This window comes from Rhipicephalus microplus, chromosome 5, assembly GCF_043290135.1.
Source record: "Rhipicephalus microplus isolate Deutch F79 chromosome 5, USDA_Rmic, whole genome shotgun sequence".
NCBI classification, from domain to species: Eukaryota; Metazoa; Arthropoda; class Arachnida; order Ixodida; family Ixodidae; genus Rhipicephalus; species Rhipicephalus microplus.
In genome coordinates this window covers 129,713,853-129,729,903 of record NC_134704.1, presented here as the reverse complement: position 1 = coordinate 129,729,903, position 16,051 = coordinate 129,713,853, and the positions used below count along the sequence as shown (strand labels likewise).

The following is a 16,051-nucleotide window of genomic DNA, read 5'->3' as shown; positions in this document are numbered from 1 at the left end:
AGAGAGAGAGAACTCTTTATTGAAATGCAGAGAATTAGCAAAGACCAGCATGTAAAATTCGCTGACTTGCTACTCTGTGGGGGGAAGGGGATTGGGGATTGAAAGTACAAATAAGAAGAGAGCGAAAAAAAAACAGATTATGAATATATATATGATAGAATAAAAAGAAATAAATGAGAAGGCCGCCTCTTTGACCATTGAACGAGGAAGTGCGTTAATAGTTTTTTCGTGGTGTCAAGCTACCGCTACAGCTTGTCTAGCTGACCGATGCTGTCTAGGTACGCAAACAAAAGTTTCATAGCAGGCCTCTGTAAATTGGGGCACGCTAAACGTCCCAATGCACAGTCAAGGGAGAAAGTTCTCTCAGTTATAGAATGCATGTAATGTTCATAAAACACACGCTTCTCAGCATACGCTCTACACTAAAACAATATATATTCCACATATTCGATGGAGCCACAGTTGCTGCAATACGGACTCGCTGACTGACAGAAGCGGTATTGTAGGCTGTTAACATAGGCACCATGTTTTAATGCAAATCGCTATTACCAAAATAAATAAATGAGTTTCGTCACAATGAAATTGGACTCATCACTTTAAAAAAATGTTAGCTCCTGAGCGTAACACAGATAAGTTAGCTTTCTACAAGGTCTTCCACACTATTTTACAGCCTACGGTTGTATGAACTCACAGCAGCATATTTTGGTGTCGACGTTCTCAGCTATCACTGCTGGAGCGAATGAGAGTAAAAACTTAATGTTCGAGTGAAAATTGACAATAGGTATTTTCTGTTGCAATAAAAAGTTCTACTTGAGAGCCATGCGAGTATCTAGAACTGCTTCGAAAACGGGCCTATAGAGGGGCCATGTCCAGCGGGAGGAAAAAACTATGCATATATTGCCTGGCAAAAGCATGAGAGTGGCTTTGGCATCACGTCATATGTACTTCACAACGAATGAGTAGTTAAAAGCATCCCACCCACAACATGGCTTGGCCTTAAGTTGAAATTTCATCAGCTCTAACATCAGCGAATCCAGCAGCTAGAAAAGAGCACATCTGGCTGACAGACGCATAAAGTGTACTTCACTAATTCGTGAAAACTTAATGTTCGAGTGAAAATTGACAATAGGTATTTTCTGTTGCAATAAAAAGTTCTACTTGAGAGCCATGCGAGTATCTAGAACTGCTTCGAAAACGGGCCTATAGAGGGGCCATGTCCAGCGGGAGGAAAAAACTATGCATATATTGCCTGGCAAAAGCATGAGAGTGGCTTTGGCATCACGTCATATGTACTTCACAACGAATGAGTAGTTAAAAGCATCCCACCCACAACATGGCTTGGCCTTAAGTTGAAATTTCATCAGCTCTAACATCAGCGAATCCAGCAGCTAGAAAAGAGCACATCTGGCTGACAGACGCATAAAGTGTACTTTACTAATTCGTGAAATTATGAATTATGGCGTAGATCGTACCTCGTAACCGCACTCTAAGTAGAAGCCCTGAGTGAGTGTCATCGGACTCGAAGACGGCCGCTTCTCCAGGTTATGCTATGACTGTTGAGGTTGTTATGTGCTGGCTCTGAGCGTTTCGCCCTCTTGATCCACAAATAGGAACTCTACGCGTAGTAACGTAGCCAGAAAGTTTTGGGGGTGGGAGGAGGGGGTCAAATACTTCATGTATGTATGTTTGTGCGTGTGCCTGTACGTGTGCTGTACCTGAGCGAAATAAAAAAAACTTTGGGTCAAAATGTTGTTCACTGCTGTTCTCTTACGAAATGTTCACTTATGTACACTACTGTGCACCTTGCAGTGAACTTCAAAATACTTCAAATATAGTAATTTCTGCTACTTCAGAAAGCAACCAATTTCACTGGCTTACTGCCCTCAGAAAAACGTCATTTTAAATGCATTAGATTGGTATTTTACCTTCTTAATGTGAATAGCAGTATCTAGTTGCTGCAAAACGTATTCCGGTTTACAGAAGTGTCGGCATGTGCCCAGACATGTTAGATAACGAAACAAGTTGTGAAAAAGTCGCAACTTCAGATATTGCTTCTTTTACGTAAGAATCATCAACCAAGAGTTTTTTTAAAATCTTGAATTACTGATAACATGAAAGCAGATAAACCGAACAGCCCTGTTTGAAATTCTTTCTCAATTGTACGCGTGACCTGTCTTCCGCGGATTCCACACAGCCTAAGCGTAATATGAGATAGATGGGACATTGGACATGTGAAGTTGAGTCCTAGGCTCAAAAAGTAACCTTTTTTCCGGTTTCTGCACAGGAATCTTAGCATCTACGTCTATATTTATTTGTGACGTCATTGATGTCACGGCTTCACGACAGGTCAGGCGTGAAATAAACACTTTGATGCTCATGTCCACGAACTGAAAGCAGCCTGGCAAAATCCACAAAATGAAATAAGCCGGGAAGGGCGCTTTTTGCTGGTAAAACATACAATTCGGACACTTTCAGCGTATCTATCTATCTATCTATCTATCTATCTATCTATCTATCTATCTATCTATCTATCTATCTATCTATCTATCTATCTATCTATCTATCTATCTATCTATCTATCTATCTATCTATCTATCTATCTATCTATCTATCTATCTATCTATCTATCTATCTATCTATCTATATATCTATCTATCTATCTATCTATCTATCTATCTATCTATCTATCTATCTATCTATCTATCTATCTATCTATCTATCTATCTATCTATCTATCTATCTATCTATCTATCTATCTATCTATCTATCTATCTATCTAGCCGCCTGCAACTTTTAGCTCTCCTGGCCATTTCGATCATGGTAGCGATACCAAACTTGAAATGGCATAACATGACTGTATGATGAACATAATTGACCAGTCATAACATGAAAATCATGACATGTGTGTTATGAATGTCATAATTTACATTTCAAGGTCCGGCAGCTCTTGCGGTGGTTTCGTTCACATGGCATGTTGCGAAACTTGTATGGTATGACATGATTGCATGGCGAACACAAGCGTTAGACCCTGACATGAAAATCATGACATGCGTGTCATGTAACAACATGTCTGTATGCCACGCTCATGATGCGCTCGGGGCCTTTTCGCTAGCGTCACATGTACCAAATTTGGTATTACAGTACGTGAGTGGATGATGAAGGTATGTGACTGGCGTAAACATGATAATCATGAGATTCGTGTAATGTAACAACATGGCTACATGCCTCGCTCATGATGCGCTGGCGGCTATTTCGCTAGCTTCACTTATGCCAAATTTGGTATTACGGGACGTGAATGAAAGACGAAGGTATGACACTGGTGCAAACATGATAAACATGTAATGCGTGTCGTGTATCAACATGACTACGTGCTACGCTCATGATGCGTTCGCGGCCATTTCGCTAGCTTCACATGTACCTAACTCGGCATTACGCGACGCGAACGGACGACATAGGCAAATGACAAATCCAAACAGGATCTAAACAAGGGAAATGACGGTAGAGTAGGGTTTTTTGGTTGCAGATGGTATACGCTACATAAAAAGTGGGATAAGTGTGTATCAGCAGCCACTGTACTTCAGCGCACATATAAAATCCTGACAACGGTGATTAGGATTCTTGGCAGTGGTAGAGGAACGACACAAAATTGAGAAATCAGGTGTCACTTTGAGTTTGTAGAAGCAGAAAGACTCACTCATTTGATGAAGTGTCATCGTGTCTGCGCAGTTATATTGCTGGTCACACCCCTACAAACAAGGAAAACATAGTGAAGCATTTTTTATCCTCTGCAGCATTGTACACATAGGATATTTTCACTGTGTATTGAGGCACCTGTGATCCATAACAATTTTTGCACGTGACTGACGGAAAGCCCCTGAATGCTTCCTAATTTTTCATATGTAATCACTGTGGGCTTTTGTGAGGTGGACTTTCTTGAAGCAGAGCTAGACATATACAGCCCCAAGTCCCTTCCTTTACTTGAAGAGGTCGTGAAACTTGAATTTGTTTGTGAATGCCAGCACCTGCATCGTCATCAATGGCAGAAGTTGCTAGTAAGAAAGGGAGACAAATCCAGATGGGAAAGGAGAGTTGCTCTCTGTGTAGTCTGATTCACTATAAATTTTTCAGCAAGCAAGTATTAGTGATAACTAAGTCGTAGTGTAGAATGCACGTCACAGTTTTGACAGGCAAGTGGGATTGAAGGTTCGTCAACATTTTTGACAGCCGAATATTATTGTATATTTGTCACATTTGTTGTATGTCATAAGTCACTCCGTGATATAAAGGCGAAAACACGTCGAATGTTTGTGGACATACATCAAGTACGTTTTTAATATTTGTTATGGAAAAACTTTGTTGTCACGCGTGCATGTACGATCTGTTAAAGCCATGCTTGAGCGACGACCACAGTGAGGCCTTCACAATTTTCGCATCGAGTCGTTTGTGTTACTCCCTTTATTGCACCACCTACGTGCATGATGTCAACATTGTTGACGTCATCTGTCACTCATGTTGGCCTTACATGCTCATCATCTGGTGCATATTTTAGTATATGACAAAGTAATGAAGCAACCAGTAAGTGACTAGTCACGATGACGCCTTGTTTGCATGCCCAGAAATTCGCGACATGCATGCCATTGATTGATTGATATGTGAGGTTTAACGTCCGAAAACCGTTATATGATTTTGAGACACCGTAGTAGAGGGCTCCGGAAATTTCGCCAACCTGGGGTTCTTCAACGTGCACTAATATTCGAGGACGCAGGCCAACAGCATTTTCGCCTCCATTGAAAGTGCAGCCGCCGCAGCCGGGACTCGATTCTGCGAGTTGCGGGCCAGCAGCAAAGTACCTATAGCTATAGAACCACAGCGGCGGAGCATGCATATCTTGCTGTTCACGTCCATCCAGATTTAAAATGCATGTTGGCAATCACCAAGATCACCAAGACTTTCATATTGTGACCTCCAAGTAACACACCTTCATACGTACACGTGGCAACGCTGGCGCCATGGCTTTTGAGGGCGGTAAATCACAGGCGCGCACATTCTGATTTCACCTTCACCTTACTGCACACCAGTAACTCCGACGACAATCCTCGAGATTGGTCCCCCTCAGGCAATATGCTAGGTGCATCCGACGGACACAGATAATAAACGCCGTGGGGCTGCTTCACTCTGGCGAAACGGCGGAACGCGATGAAGCTCTGCCTCTTTGGTGGTCTTCAAACGCTGCGAAACCAGATGTCAGCATCGAATAGCGGCCGGTGAGGACGACGCTGAGTGCAAGTAGATGAAATAGCTTCTTCATGACAACAAAAATACCACAGCGAAAACCGAATAGACGCGTACCGGCCTCGGTGCAGCGGCACCCCGCCTTTCGTGACGAACGGCCCCATGCTGACTTCATAATTAGTTCATCGAGTCTGTCACGTCAAAGCAAAGAGTGGCGGCAGTTGAACGCGCGTTATACGAATGGTCAATGGTGTACTTTATTTTTATTCTTAGTTTCTCACCGACTATAGTGAACGAATATATGCCATGTGTGTTATGACGTACACGAGAAAAATGGCATGATACTCAAGTAATGACCAATCAATAATACTCGTCGTACACGCATTTCACGCCTCGCCCAAGTGCGGTGCATATCAAGCTTTTATGATAGCCGCGAATACACGAAGGCCACTATGACATAATCATTCGTTTTGAAAATTGGTGATTTACCTTCTAAGGGACCATGCGACAACACGTGCATTTGCGCAGCTGCTCACTTTCATGATTTTTTTATTTACTCATCAAATATATCTTAGCACTTTGTAATAGATTAGCCTAAAACACCCCCCTCACCCCGTTTCTGCAAATATTCAGCATACATAAAATCGTGGTTAGCCTCTTCGTCATAAGAAATAGTATAACACGGAAGTGAAACTTGTCCTTACAAAAGCTATTGACTGGTCATTACACATGTAAGACAGCTCGCACAAAGGTAACGTCTCTTCATGTTTGACAGCTAAAGCACCATTTTACGTGAGCGCATTTACGTTGATGCTTAGTCATACAACTACATTCAGCCATTCAGACGACTCACCTTCATGCTAACTGATTAAACAAATGCACGCGGTAGCTGTAGTGGTTAACTATGACAGCGAAATTGGAGAAAGCGGAGTGACATTCAGGAGAGCCGTCACTGATCGCATTTTCGACTGATTGCCTCCATCCTCCGACTCGAAGGTGGACGTATTCTCCGGCGCCAACCTCGTAGGCAGAGCAATGGTGCGCGAGCCGTACCTGACACCCGCTCTTGGAGAAAAGCCGGTGAAGGTGGAACAACGTGACTAAAGCGACAATGCAGTTTCAAGCCGGAGGCATGTCGAAGCTTAGCTGAAATTTTCGATGCTCGAAAACATTTGGACCGGTTCATGGGTTTTTTATTCTGCACTTATTACTTTTTGCTATAGCAGTTATATGGACACTCTCGGCTGGATTTTGCCGCCGGCGTCGATCGACGTTGACGTCAATGTCATGCACCGTATATATATTTATTTTATTTATTTATTTTATTTATTTACAACATACTGCAGGCCCACATGGGCCCAGGCAGGAGGGGTAAATTGCAAAACAAAAACACAGCATTTCAAAAGGAGAAAAACAAACAAAATAAACGCTTACATTTCAATTTCAATGTTAGGTTATGAGAAATCGATCAGGTCAATTGACTCAACTGAATCAATCAATGATAATGGCAATGAGTTCCATTCGTTAATAGTGCGAGGAAAAAAAGAAAATTTGAAGGTGTTAGTTCTTGTATGATATGGAGTTAAAGATTGAGGATGATGATGTCTGGTTAGTCTGGTTGATAATGGCCGTAGATATGGCCCAGGATGAAAAGAGAGTTTGTTATTCTTCAGAAGAAAAAGAAATTTGAGCCTGAGTATTTCAATGTTTGTATTCCATGAGTTTGCATGAGCGCTGTTGGCGAATCGGTGGAACGGAATTTAGAAAAAAATAAATCTAACAGCTTTGCGCTGAATCATTTCAAGTGCGTTAGTATTGTGGTTGGTGTGAGGATCCCAGACGGTGCAAGCGTATTCTAACTTAGGCCTAATTAGCGATGTATATGCATGAAGCTTGGTTTCGGGGGGCGCCTGTTTAAGTTTGTGTCGCAGAATACAAAGCTTGCGAAAAGAAGCACAAATGTTAGCGACATGAGAATTCCAACTGAGGTTGTTAGTAATGGTCACCCCCAAATATTTGTATTCATTTACCTGAACTAGGGGATTAGACGGAAGACTGTAAGGAAACTGTCGTTTATGTATTTTCTTTGTTATATGCATGTATGCTGTTTTTGTTTCGTTAAGCTTCATGTCCCATTGTTTACACCATGAATGAACGTTAAGGAGGTTAGTATTCAAAAGTTCCTGATCTTATCGACAAACAACCTCATGATACAATGTGCAGTCATCTGCAAATAAGCGAACTTGAACTGGTTCTGTTATAACATTAACGATATCATTAATAAAAATCAAAAACAGGAGTGGTCCCAGTGCACTACTTTGTGGTATCCCCGAAGTAACTGGCAAACTACGCGAGTGGTGACCATCAATAGAAACGGATTGGGTGCGATTGCTAAAGTAGGCGGAAATCCAATTATATTGAAAGAGAGGAGGCCAATGTATTTTAGTTTGCAAAGTAACTTTTCATGTGAAACAAGGTCGAATGCTTTCTGAAAATCCAAAAAAATTACGTCAGTTTGACCAGGTTTGTCAAAGACAATTGCAAAACTGTGAATTACAGTGGTTAGTTGTGTGACCGTAGAAAAACTCTTCCTGAATCCATGCTGAGATGAATAAAGAATGTTGTTGTCTGTTAAAAATTTAATTATGTAATTTGCAACAATATGTTCAAGAATCTTACAGCAGGAAGAAGTGAGCTATATCGGACGATAGTTTGTAATCAGTGCAATATCTCCTTTCTTGTGTACGGGCACCACACGCGCCGTTCGCCCGTCAATCGGTAGATCTGAAGATGACAAAGATGCACGGAAAATGTATGCGAGGAACGGGGCGAGTGCTTCTGAATATCGACGAAGGAATGCATTAGGAAGGCCATCAGGACCAGATGATGTTTTTGTCTTCAGGTTAAGTAGCATTGCTACAATACTTGGTAGCGATACAATATCTTCGTAGTCTGAGCAACATACAGGGTCAAGAATAACGTTTTCTGAAGAAACGGAAAAAACACTGTGAAAATACTTATTGAAATGTTCTGCAATGGCATCCTTGTCATCAATTAACACACCATCTATTTGAATCTCGTTAACAGACTTTTTTTTATTTAAGAAATCCCAGAACTTCTTAGGGGTTTCCTTCAGAAAATTTGGTAAGATATAATAAAAATAATGCCATTTAAACGTCTCAATGTTTCACTAAGCGCAATTCGAGCAGTATCAACTACGTTTGTAGATGCTCTTCTTTTTTTTAAGGCGCTTAAGCTTTCTTTTTAAGTGGAAGACGTCTCTCGTTATCCAGGGATTCAACTTTTTTGTTTTCTTAGCTTTGTTAGGAATAAAATTATCGAGACAATAAGTGCAGATCTGTTTAAATTGAACCCACAGTTTCCCAACATCCGAACCTTGAAAATTGTTAAACACTATCTCAAGATGATCCAAAACGCTCTCCTCCATGGCACGAGAAAAGTCTTTAACAAAAGCAATATATATATATATATATATATATATATATATATATATATATATATATATATATATATATATATATATATATATTTATATATATATGCACGTGGGACTTTCGCGTCGTGAATGCGAGGGGTTAATCACTGAGCCACCAAAAATTTTTATTACAGATTTTGCACATATACATGCTACCGAAAGGTACCTCCTTCAACGTTCAAATGGCAAGCTATTCATATCTACCACTTACCGCTGTTGGCGGGCATCTCGGGGAGGGGGGGGAACTATCATGTTTTCAGCATTATCAGCAAGATGGCAGTGAGCGTGCGGTGGCCCTCATCTCTCCCGCGTACTTTGGTCCGCGTAGAGAATAAGGTAGTCTACGCTTGACCACGTGCCTTTATCTTGCAGTGGGGAAAATCGTACGTGTTGGATAGCCTTTGAGTTTCGTCGGAACGATTCTGTTGTTGTTACCGGGCACACAAAGGTCACTGAAATCGTTGCACAGCCTCCGTTCGCGAAAAGGGCGTGCTTTTCATACAGAGTGAAGTAACAACTGAGACGCTTATTCGCGTTCATCTGTACCTGTAAATACGTTTCGCGTGTCTTTTGTGCGGGAAAAACGCGGGGCACGTTTCGGTCTGCTGGCCATTCTGCGCGTGACCTTCCAATTTGTTGCTATCACGCTCATTGCTTCATATTTGCGGCAAAGCTGTGACTTTTTTCAATTGGCGGAAACGCGAATACGTGAAGTTATGCAAGAAATGGAGGCCACGACAGGAAAACTGCTCGAGTGTGCTAGGCCATCGAGGAAGGGAACCATTTTTGCATCAGTATACGTTGGTGAGTATTGTATTTCGGAAGAGCTGCGAAGCAGTACTGTCGCAGTTAAGGTCCCTAGATGAAACAAGGTAGCGTCACTCATTGTTCTCGAGCCGTCCTCCTCACTCTCTCGATTACTCCTCTTTTTCTCTGCCATCCGCGCCTGTAATTGGTGCATTACTTGCACGTGATCTTGCAAATGGCTGGTGGTGTTATTTATTATTATGCAAAAGGTTCAAAACAAGTACGCATGCGCATATGGCTCCAGCCGGATTCTAGCCGTGACCAAAGACAAAATCGTAGCCAGAACATAAACTGAAGAGGAGGAGCGTTTCGGTGTGCGCTAAGTCGACCAAGATTGTTTCGCCATGCTCGTTCAATGCAACATCTGCGTTTTTCAGCAATGCTGCGTTGCCGTAAGCAACAGAAAATGGTTTCGCTCTCTTCAACTTACCTCGTGCTTTCCGAGATGAAGCGCACCATGAAGTGCAACTATGAACCATTTCACGCGAATGCTTTCGTGCAACTTTGTCAACGTATGTCGACGCGGATCTGCAAAGCGAGTTCACTTGTCGGTTTTTATTGAAACGCCAGGCGCGCGTCTAATGCGTGTCTAGTGCATGCCAGTTGGTACAAGTACATGTGGGTATGCACGTATACAGAGCAGCTGTAGGTTGTAATCAACGCACCTTCAGAAACATTTCACTCTTGACCAGTTCCCACTTGAGCCGAAACGCGCTGCTTCGAGACACCTCACCAGTAGAACTCTCACTTTTCAGGAAGTTCCCAGCACCGCATCAGAATCACTTGGCATCACGATTGTCCAAATGGGCACATTTAATAAAAAACGTCATCGCAGTGCTGCTGGACGAGTGTTCGTACCAGTCTGGTCGTAGTTTTTTTTCTTGTGTGTGCACAAGCCGGTTGTAATCAATCGTCACAACGTCACGCCCTGTGGCCACCTACAGGATCCAGCAAGAAGCACGTTCACTGTGTCACAGCACGAACAAAACACAATCGGAAAAGTGGACTAGTTAGAACTGTACGAAATACCGCGGCCGGGGAACTAAAATGTGCTACGCGAGACGCCATGGCTAGTGGTGTAAAATATAGAACTGCCCAACGTTGCCGGTTGAGTAACGCACATCCCGCTTGCTCTTGTGTTGTGCCGTTTATGTTCATAAAGGTAACTGTTTATTCTAGGTCTTATTTCGTTCTATTTTCTTTCATTTACATCTATTCACCGTAGCAACAGAACCCAAACATTCGCTTTTGGATGAAAGTTTTAAACCTTCTAGGGGGCGCTTCAGGCAAATGAGCGAGGAGGAAAAGGGAGGGTGTCGCTACCTTGGAAACTTGTTTCATCTAGGGACCTTAGTCGCAGTAGCATGGTTCTGCTCTCTAGTGGTGCAAAACATAAGCTGTGGGGTTCCCATGAAACAAAAAAAAAAAAACACGCAGTATTTGGGAACGTATTCCCAACTAAAGCCATCTTGGCTTGTGTAAATAAAGTTGGAGAGACTTTATGTGGGCGAATTGGTGTAAGAAACTTCAAGCGCAATCGTTCCAACAAAAGTAGGGTTAACTGCGTCTTGGTGTTGCAGCGGCCTAGTAAAGCGGCCAAAAGCAAAGGCCTGTCTCAAAAAAAAAAGTTACTCGAAGTATCCAAATGTGTTGCATGTGCATGTACGCGCAGTAGCAACTGCACGTCATCTTATGTTTTCTGACTGCTACTTTCAGCAGGAGTGGAAGATTCCCACTCATCCCCCCCCTCCCCGCACCCCCCGCGCAACCGAAAAAAAAACAGGACGATTGTTACAGCACGAGATCAAAACGGCGACAAAATGATAAGAAGAAGACTAGCGGTATTTTTGTCGCTTTCTCACCGTTCTGATCTCGCGCTATAACACTTGTCACGGCATACCAACTAGCCTAGATTACCGCGAAAAACAAGGCGCACTTTTCAATGCGATTTTTTGGAGATATCATATGAAGACTGCTAATCTTGACATTATTAAGTGCACTTTGTTTTAGCATGGGTTATCAGTAGCGTGCCTGGACTTCAAATACTAGACCAAATAAGACCACGCCATCATCTCGCCTACATAATGACCAATAGCCTGCGTAGATTTTCCAAAATATGCTACCTTTTCGTCATGTACCACAGGCAATACGACAAGCACTCACCTACCAAGGAGCTCAAAACTGCACTGGCGCATTTGTTTGCAGCTTTTTGCAATTTATGACAAAAACAATCTCCAGTTTCAAAGACTCCTTTCAAATTAGTTTCGTAGTGTGCCTCGAAACACTCACCTGGCTTGCCAGAAATATTGATTGATTGATATGTGGTGTTTAACGACCCCAAACCACCATATGATTATGAGAGACGCCGTGGTGGAGGGCTCCGGAAATTTTGACCACCTGGGGTTCTTTAACGTGCACCCAAATCTGAGCACACAGGTTTACAACATTTCCGCCTCCATCGAAAATGCAGCCGCCGCAGCCGGGATTTGATCCGGCGACCTGCAGGTCAGCAGCCGAGTACCTTAGTCACTAAACCACCACGGTGGTGCTGCCAGAAATATTGATGTCATTGTGTGTGGGACGTCAAGCTTTGCCCGGTGACGGAAGTGATGGAAGTTGGCTACTACTGTTTTGTCTGCTTTGTCTGCTGTTGATTTTGTCTGTTTTCCCGGGGCATACTTGTTGGAGCGTGCGATTTGTTTTCCCATGTGTGTGGGTGTACAATGGGTGGTAGGTGGTATTGCATTGTAAGCCACACACGACCACAGCCACCACACACTCGCAGCTGATAACTGCCCTTTGTCTCTATGTTCGGGTGTCATAGCCAGCGCTGCACGTTTACCATACAGAAAGTGCGGATATTATCGTGCCTGTTAAACAATGCCCTTGCACGGACTTCAACGCACTGAAACACTTTTTGTCACGAATTCTGTATACACTGGCACCACATATATTAATGTAATAAACTAATACTGTAGGAAGCAGCTTCAGCTGTAACGTACGTAGTGCGCTTGCCGTTGCGGATGTACCGTCTTGCGAACGCTGAACTAAAACTCTTAAATATTAAAGTGTTAGTTTTGCAACGAACACCTTGGCGTAAACATTCTATCCCTTTGCCACATCCACAAATTTGGATGGCCTGGACAAGTGGTGCCGTCTATCGGCGTTGTGCGCAACCAGGCAAGTATATGTGAACATTTTTACTGCTTGAAAGAGGATCGACGATGCGCCTAGACTTCCAAATGCATGTGTGATCATAACTGTCATTGTGCGCTAGCTACGTGCAGTTTGTGAACATGGAACGATCAGTCACAGACAGAGTGCAGCGCTGTCAACTACCGGTGGAAGGATTCTGAGCGTCTGCTCTTCCCGGCTTTCGCAGGTTTGGTATTCTGCGGTGGCACGGCTTACACACTATGCAGGATATCCGGTTTTTACAAAGCCGTTGGTCACAGACAGTACACAGTACACTCGGTTCAGTTTCGGTTCTGGTGTTACCTCTTATTTTCGAAGTGGCTAATCATTCCACGCTATCGGGGAAGTGGAAAGTGTTTCTAAGTTCCTTAGGAACATAAAGGCACATTTACTCTAACATGGTAAAACAGCACTGGGGTCTGCCTTAAGCACGAGCGTCTTACTATAGGATAAGAGTGCAGCCATGGTAGCACTGAACTCGCCTTGCAACGATGTATCAACGAAAAAAACAGCAGTGTCAGTTTAGGAACAGTGTCAGTTTAGGAACCACTGATACTCGTGATTTATCGTTCAGGGCGCACACATTCCGATGCTGATGCGCTTTCCCACTCAGCTCTCGTCCGGAAACCAACCGATTACCCATCATGTTGATGACCCCCCCCCCCCCCCCGCTTCCATCCTTTTTGCGAACTCCTAATATCCTCAATAACGAAATGCATATTATTACCGCGGAGCAACAGCAATCATTAATGAAGTTTCCAAACTGTTTCTAGTGTGAACAACAGATGGATTTTGTGTGCTAGAATGAAACTGAAAGAAAATAAATAGAATGAAAGAAGGGATAGAAAAACAAACTCTTCGTGAAAAAAAAAATATAATGGTGATGCTGGACTCTAGTCCCTCAACCCCGATACGAAGACAAGCATCGTAACAACAGAATTATCTAAGCACGGTATCACAACATTTGACAAGGATAGCACTCCTCATTTACTCTAAAATGAAATAAGATTTTATAAAACCACTAAATAAATGGTGAATCTGCCACAGTGGGTATGAGCCAAAAAAGAAGGTCAACAAGAACAAGACAGCAGCATCGTATGTGCAGCAGAGGCATGAGTTAGCGGAGTGTGTTCAGGACTGCGCGCAATCAGCCAACAGCTCCAGGGCAATAATTCACCTTTGTATTTGATGGAACCGTGTTGGGTACCATTTTACTGTACCACCATGGAACTCAGTTCTCGAATACTACCTTCTGCCATAGCGGACGCAAGCCAGCTCACGCTTTCTTTGCCGCCCCTTACCTGAACTGGAAGTGTTCTCCTGCGAAAGCCTCCAATCTTCAGCGGAACCGACGACAATGACCTTCGGAGCCTGGCTGTCGACTTACGAACGAGTGAGCGCTCTGAACAAGTGCAATGACGCGGAGATGTTAACGCTGGTGTGGTCAGTCTGTGGTTGAGGAGCCATGAGTGTGACGTCCGAACGTTGTTACTCTTCGAGACGGAAATCACCGCAGTATTTGATCGACCCGTCGTCAATCGCACCGAACAACGTTCGCTTTCGCGCACATTGAACACGGTTGAAACGTTCACCAGATACATTGAAGACGTTGTCATCCTTTCAAGGTGCGTCCACGCTGACATGACGGAAACCGACTAAATAAATTACATCATAAAAGGGATTGATAACGATGCTTTTCGGGTGTTGCTGGGGAAGAACCCGACCACAATCGCTGACGGCATTAGCTTGTGCCAGGGCTACGCCAAATAGCACAAGCAGCGAGCTCTGAAAAGGCGAGTTCCACCCTCCAATACTGTGCCACTCTCGTGTCTCATTATCGACCCCGAGCGTGCGTCGCTTTTAGCACAATTCAAGGCCTTCGTCCGTGAAGAAGCTGTAAGGCAGCTTTCACTGGTGCTCTTTACTCAAGAGCACGTCATTCAAGGAGAGGTCGCTGAGGTGCTGCCAGCTGCCCGCAAGGAAAATCTTGTGGCCACCCCACTTAACATATGCTGCAGTAGCTTCTATGCCCGCCCGCAGAGGACCAGTGTCACCTATCCAGCGTCCTGTAAGCCATCCTCCCCTCCTGCTGTTTCCTAGTTTCACGCGATAGGCACGCGAGTGGCAGAGTTTCCCGTGAGTGAAACTCTGCAACTCGCGTTTCAACAAGTTTCACGCAAGGGGCAGAGGCAGCGGCAACAGCCATAGCCATATCTAACGCAGATAGCAGGGGAGAATCAGTTGTGGTGCTCTGAGATTCACAGGCGACATGCTGAATGTTTCTACGAGTTGTGCTACCTAAACTAGTGTACAACATTTTAAACAAGCCTATAACAGAAGATCGTCAAAAAATGTGGTTTCCTGCTCACAAGGTCTAAAGGAGAACGTCATGGCAGACCATATAGCTCGCGGCTTCACCAACCGAGCGATGGCAGGCACTGATGTTGAACCTCATTCTAGTCCATGCGACATTCTTCTACAACAAAGGGAGCAACGAAGAGAGTATGGCCTTCCGCATAAATCTTGGATAGCGAACAAACAGGGATTGAAGACGCGCAAAGACCAATAGCTTTCTAAATTTTTACCCCATAAGTAGAATATATCCCACAAAATTTGAAGAAACATGTCCATGGTGTTCAGACACACCGACACTTAGCCACATAACACTGGAGTGCGCCAAAAGGCCCACACGCATCGACAGTCCCCACGTTACTAACCATGCAAACATGTTACACAGACAGTGGGAGGCATGGCTTGCTACTTTACACATGTTCGTAAGTGTGTCTATGCCTGCATGTACATACACTTGTGCGAAATTAAAAAAACAACAACTTCGGGGTAGGTTGTTGTTCACTGCTATTCATTTACGTAGAGAGGTACATAGGAGTACACAGCCTGAAATGGGTGGGTAACACCTTCTCGTACTTACAAAGCTCTGCGAGTACACCACTGTACACCAGCCCAGCCGCGGTGATCTAGTGACTAAGGTACTTGGCTGCTGACCCGCAGGTCGTGGGTTCGAATCCCGGATGCAGTAGCTGCATTTCCAATAGAGGCAAAAATGCTGTAGGCCCGTGTGCTCAGATTTGGGCGCACGTTACAGAATCCCAGGTAGCCCAAATTTTCGGAGCCCTCAACAACGGCGTCTCTCATAATCGTATGGTGGTTTTGGGAAATCAAACCCCACATATCATCAACTACTGTACACCCTGCAGTGAACGCAAAAACACCTCATACGTAGTTCTTTCTGCTACCCCAGAAAGCAACCTTTCCACTGGTTTATTGCCCTTGAAAAAATGACATTTTAATATGCGTTAGTCC

At 43.7% G+C, this 16,051-nt stretch overlaps 1 protein-coding gene across 2 annotated transcripts in view; it reads right to left on the bottom strand.

Moving 5' to 3' along the window:
• The window catches only part of LOC142817379 (uncharacterized), a 61,336-nt gene extending 57,507 nt beyond the window's left edge, over window positions 1-3,829 (bottom strand). For both annotated transcript variants that reach the window (XM_075894410.1, XM_075894409.1), the window contains exon 1: window positions 3,695-3,829. In XM_075894410.1, the coding sequence (XP_075750525.1) occupies window positions 3,695-3,713 (19 nt within the window). In that variant the 5' untranslated portion in view covers window positions 3,714-3,829. The remainder of the gene's footprint in view (window positions 1-3,694) is intronic.
• Between the last annotated feature and the right edge of the window lie 12,222 nt (window positions 3,830-16,051).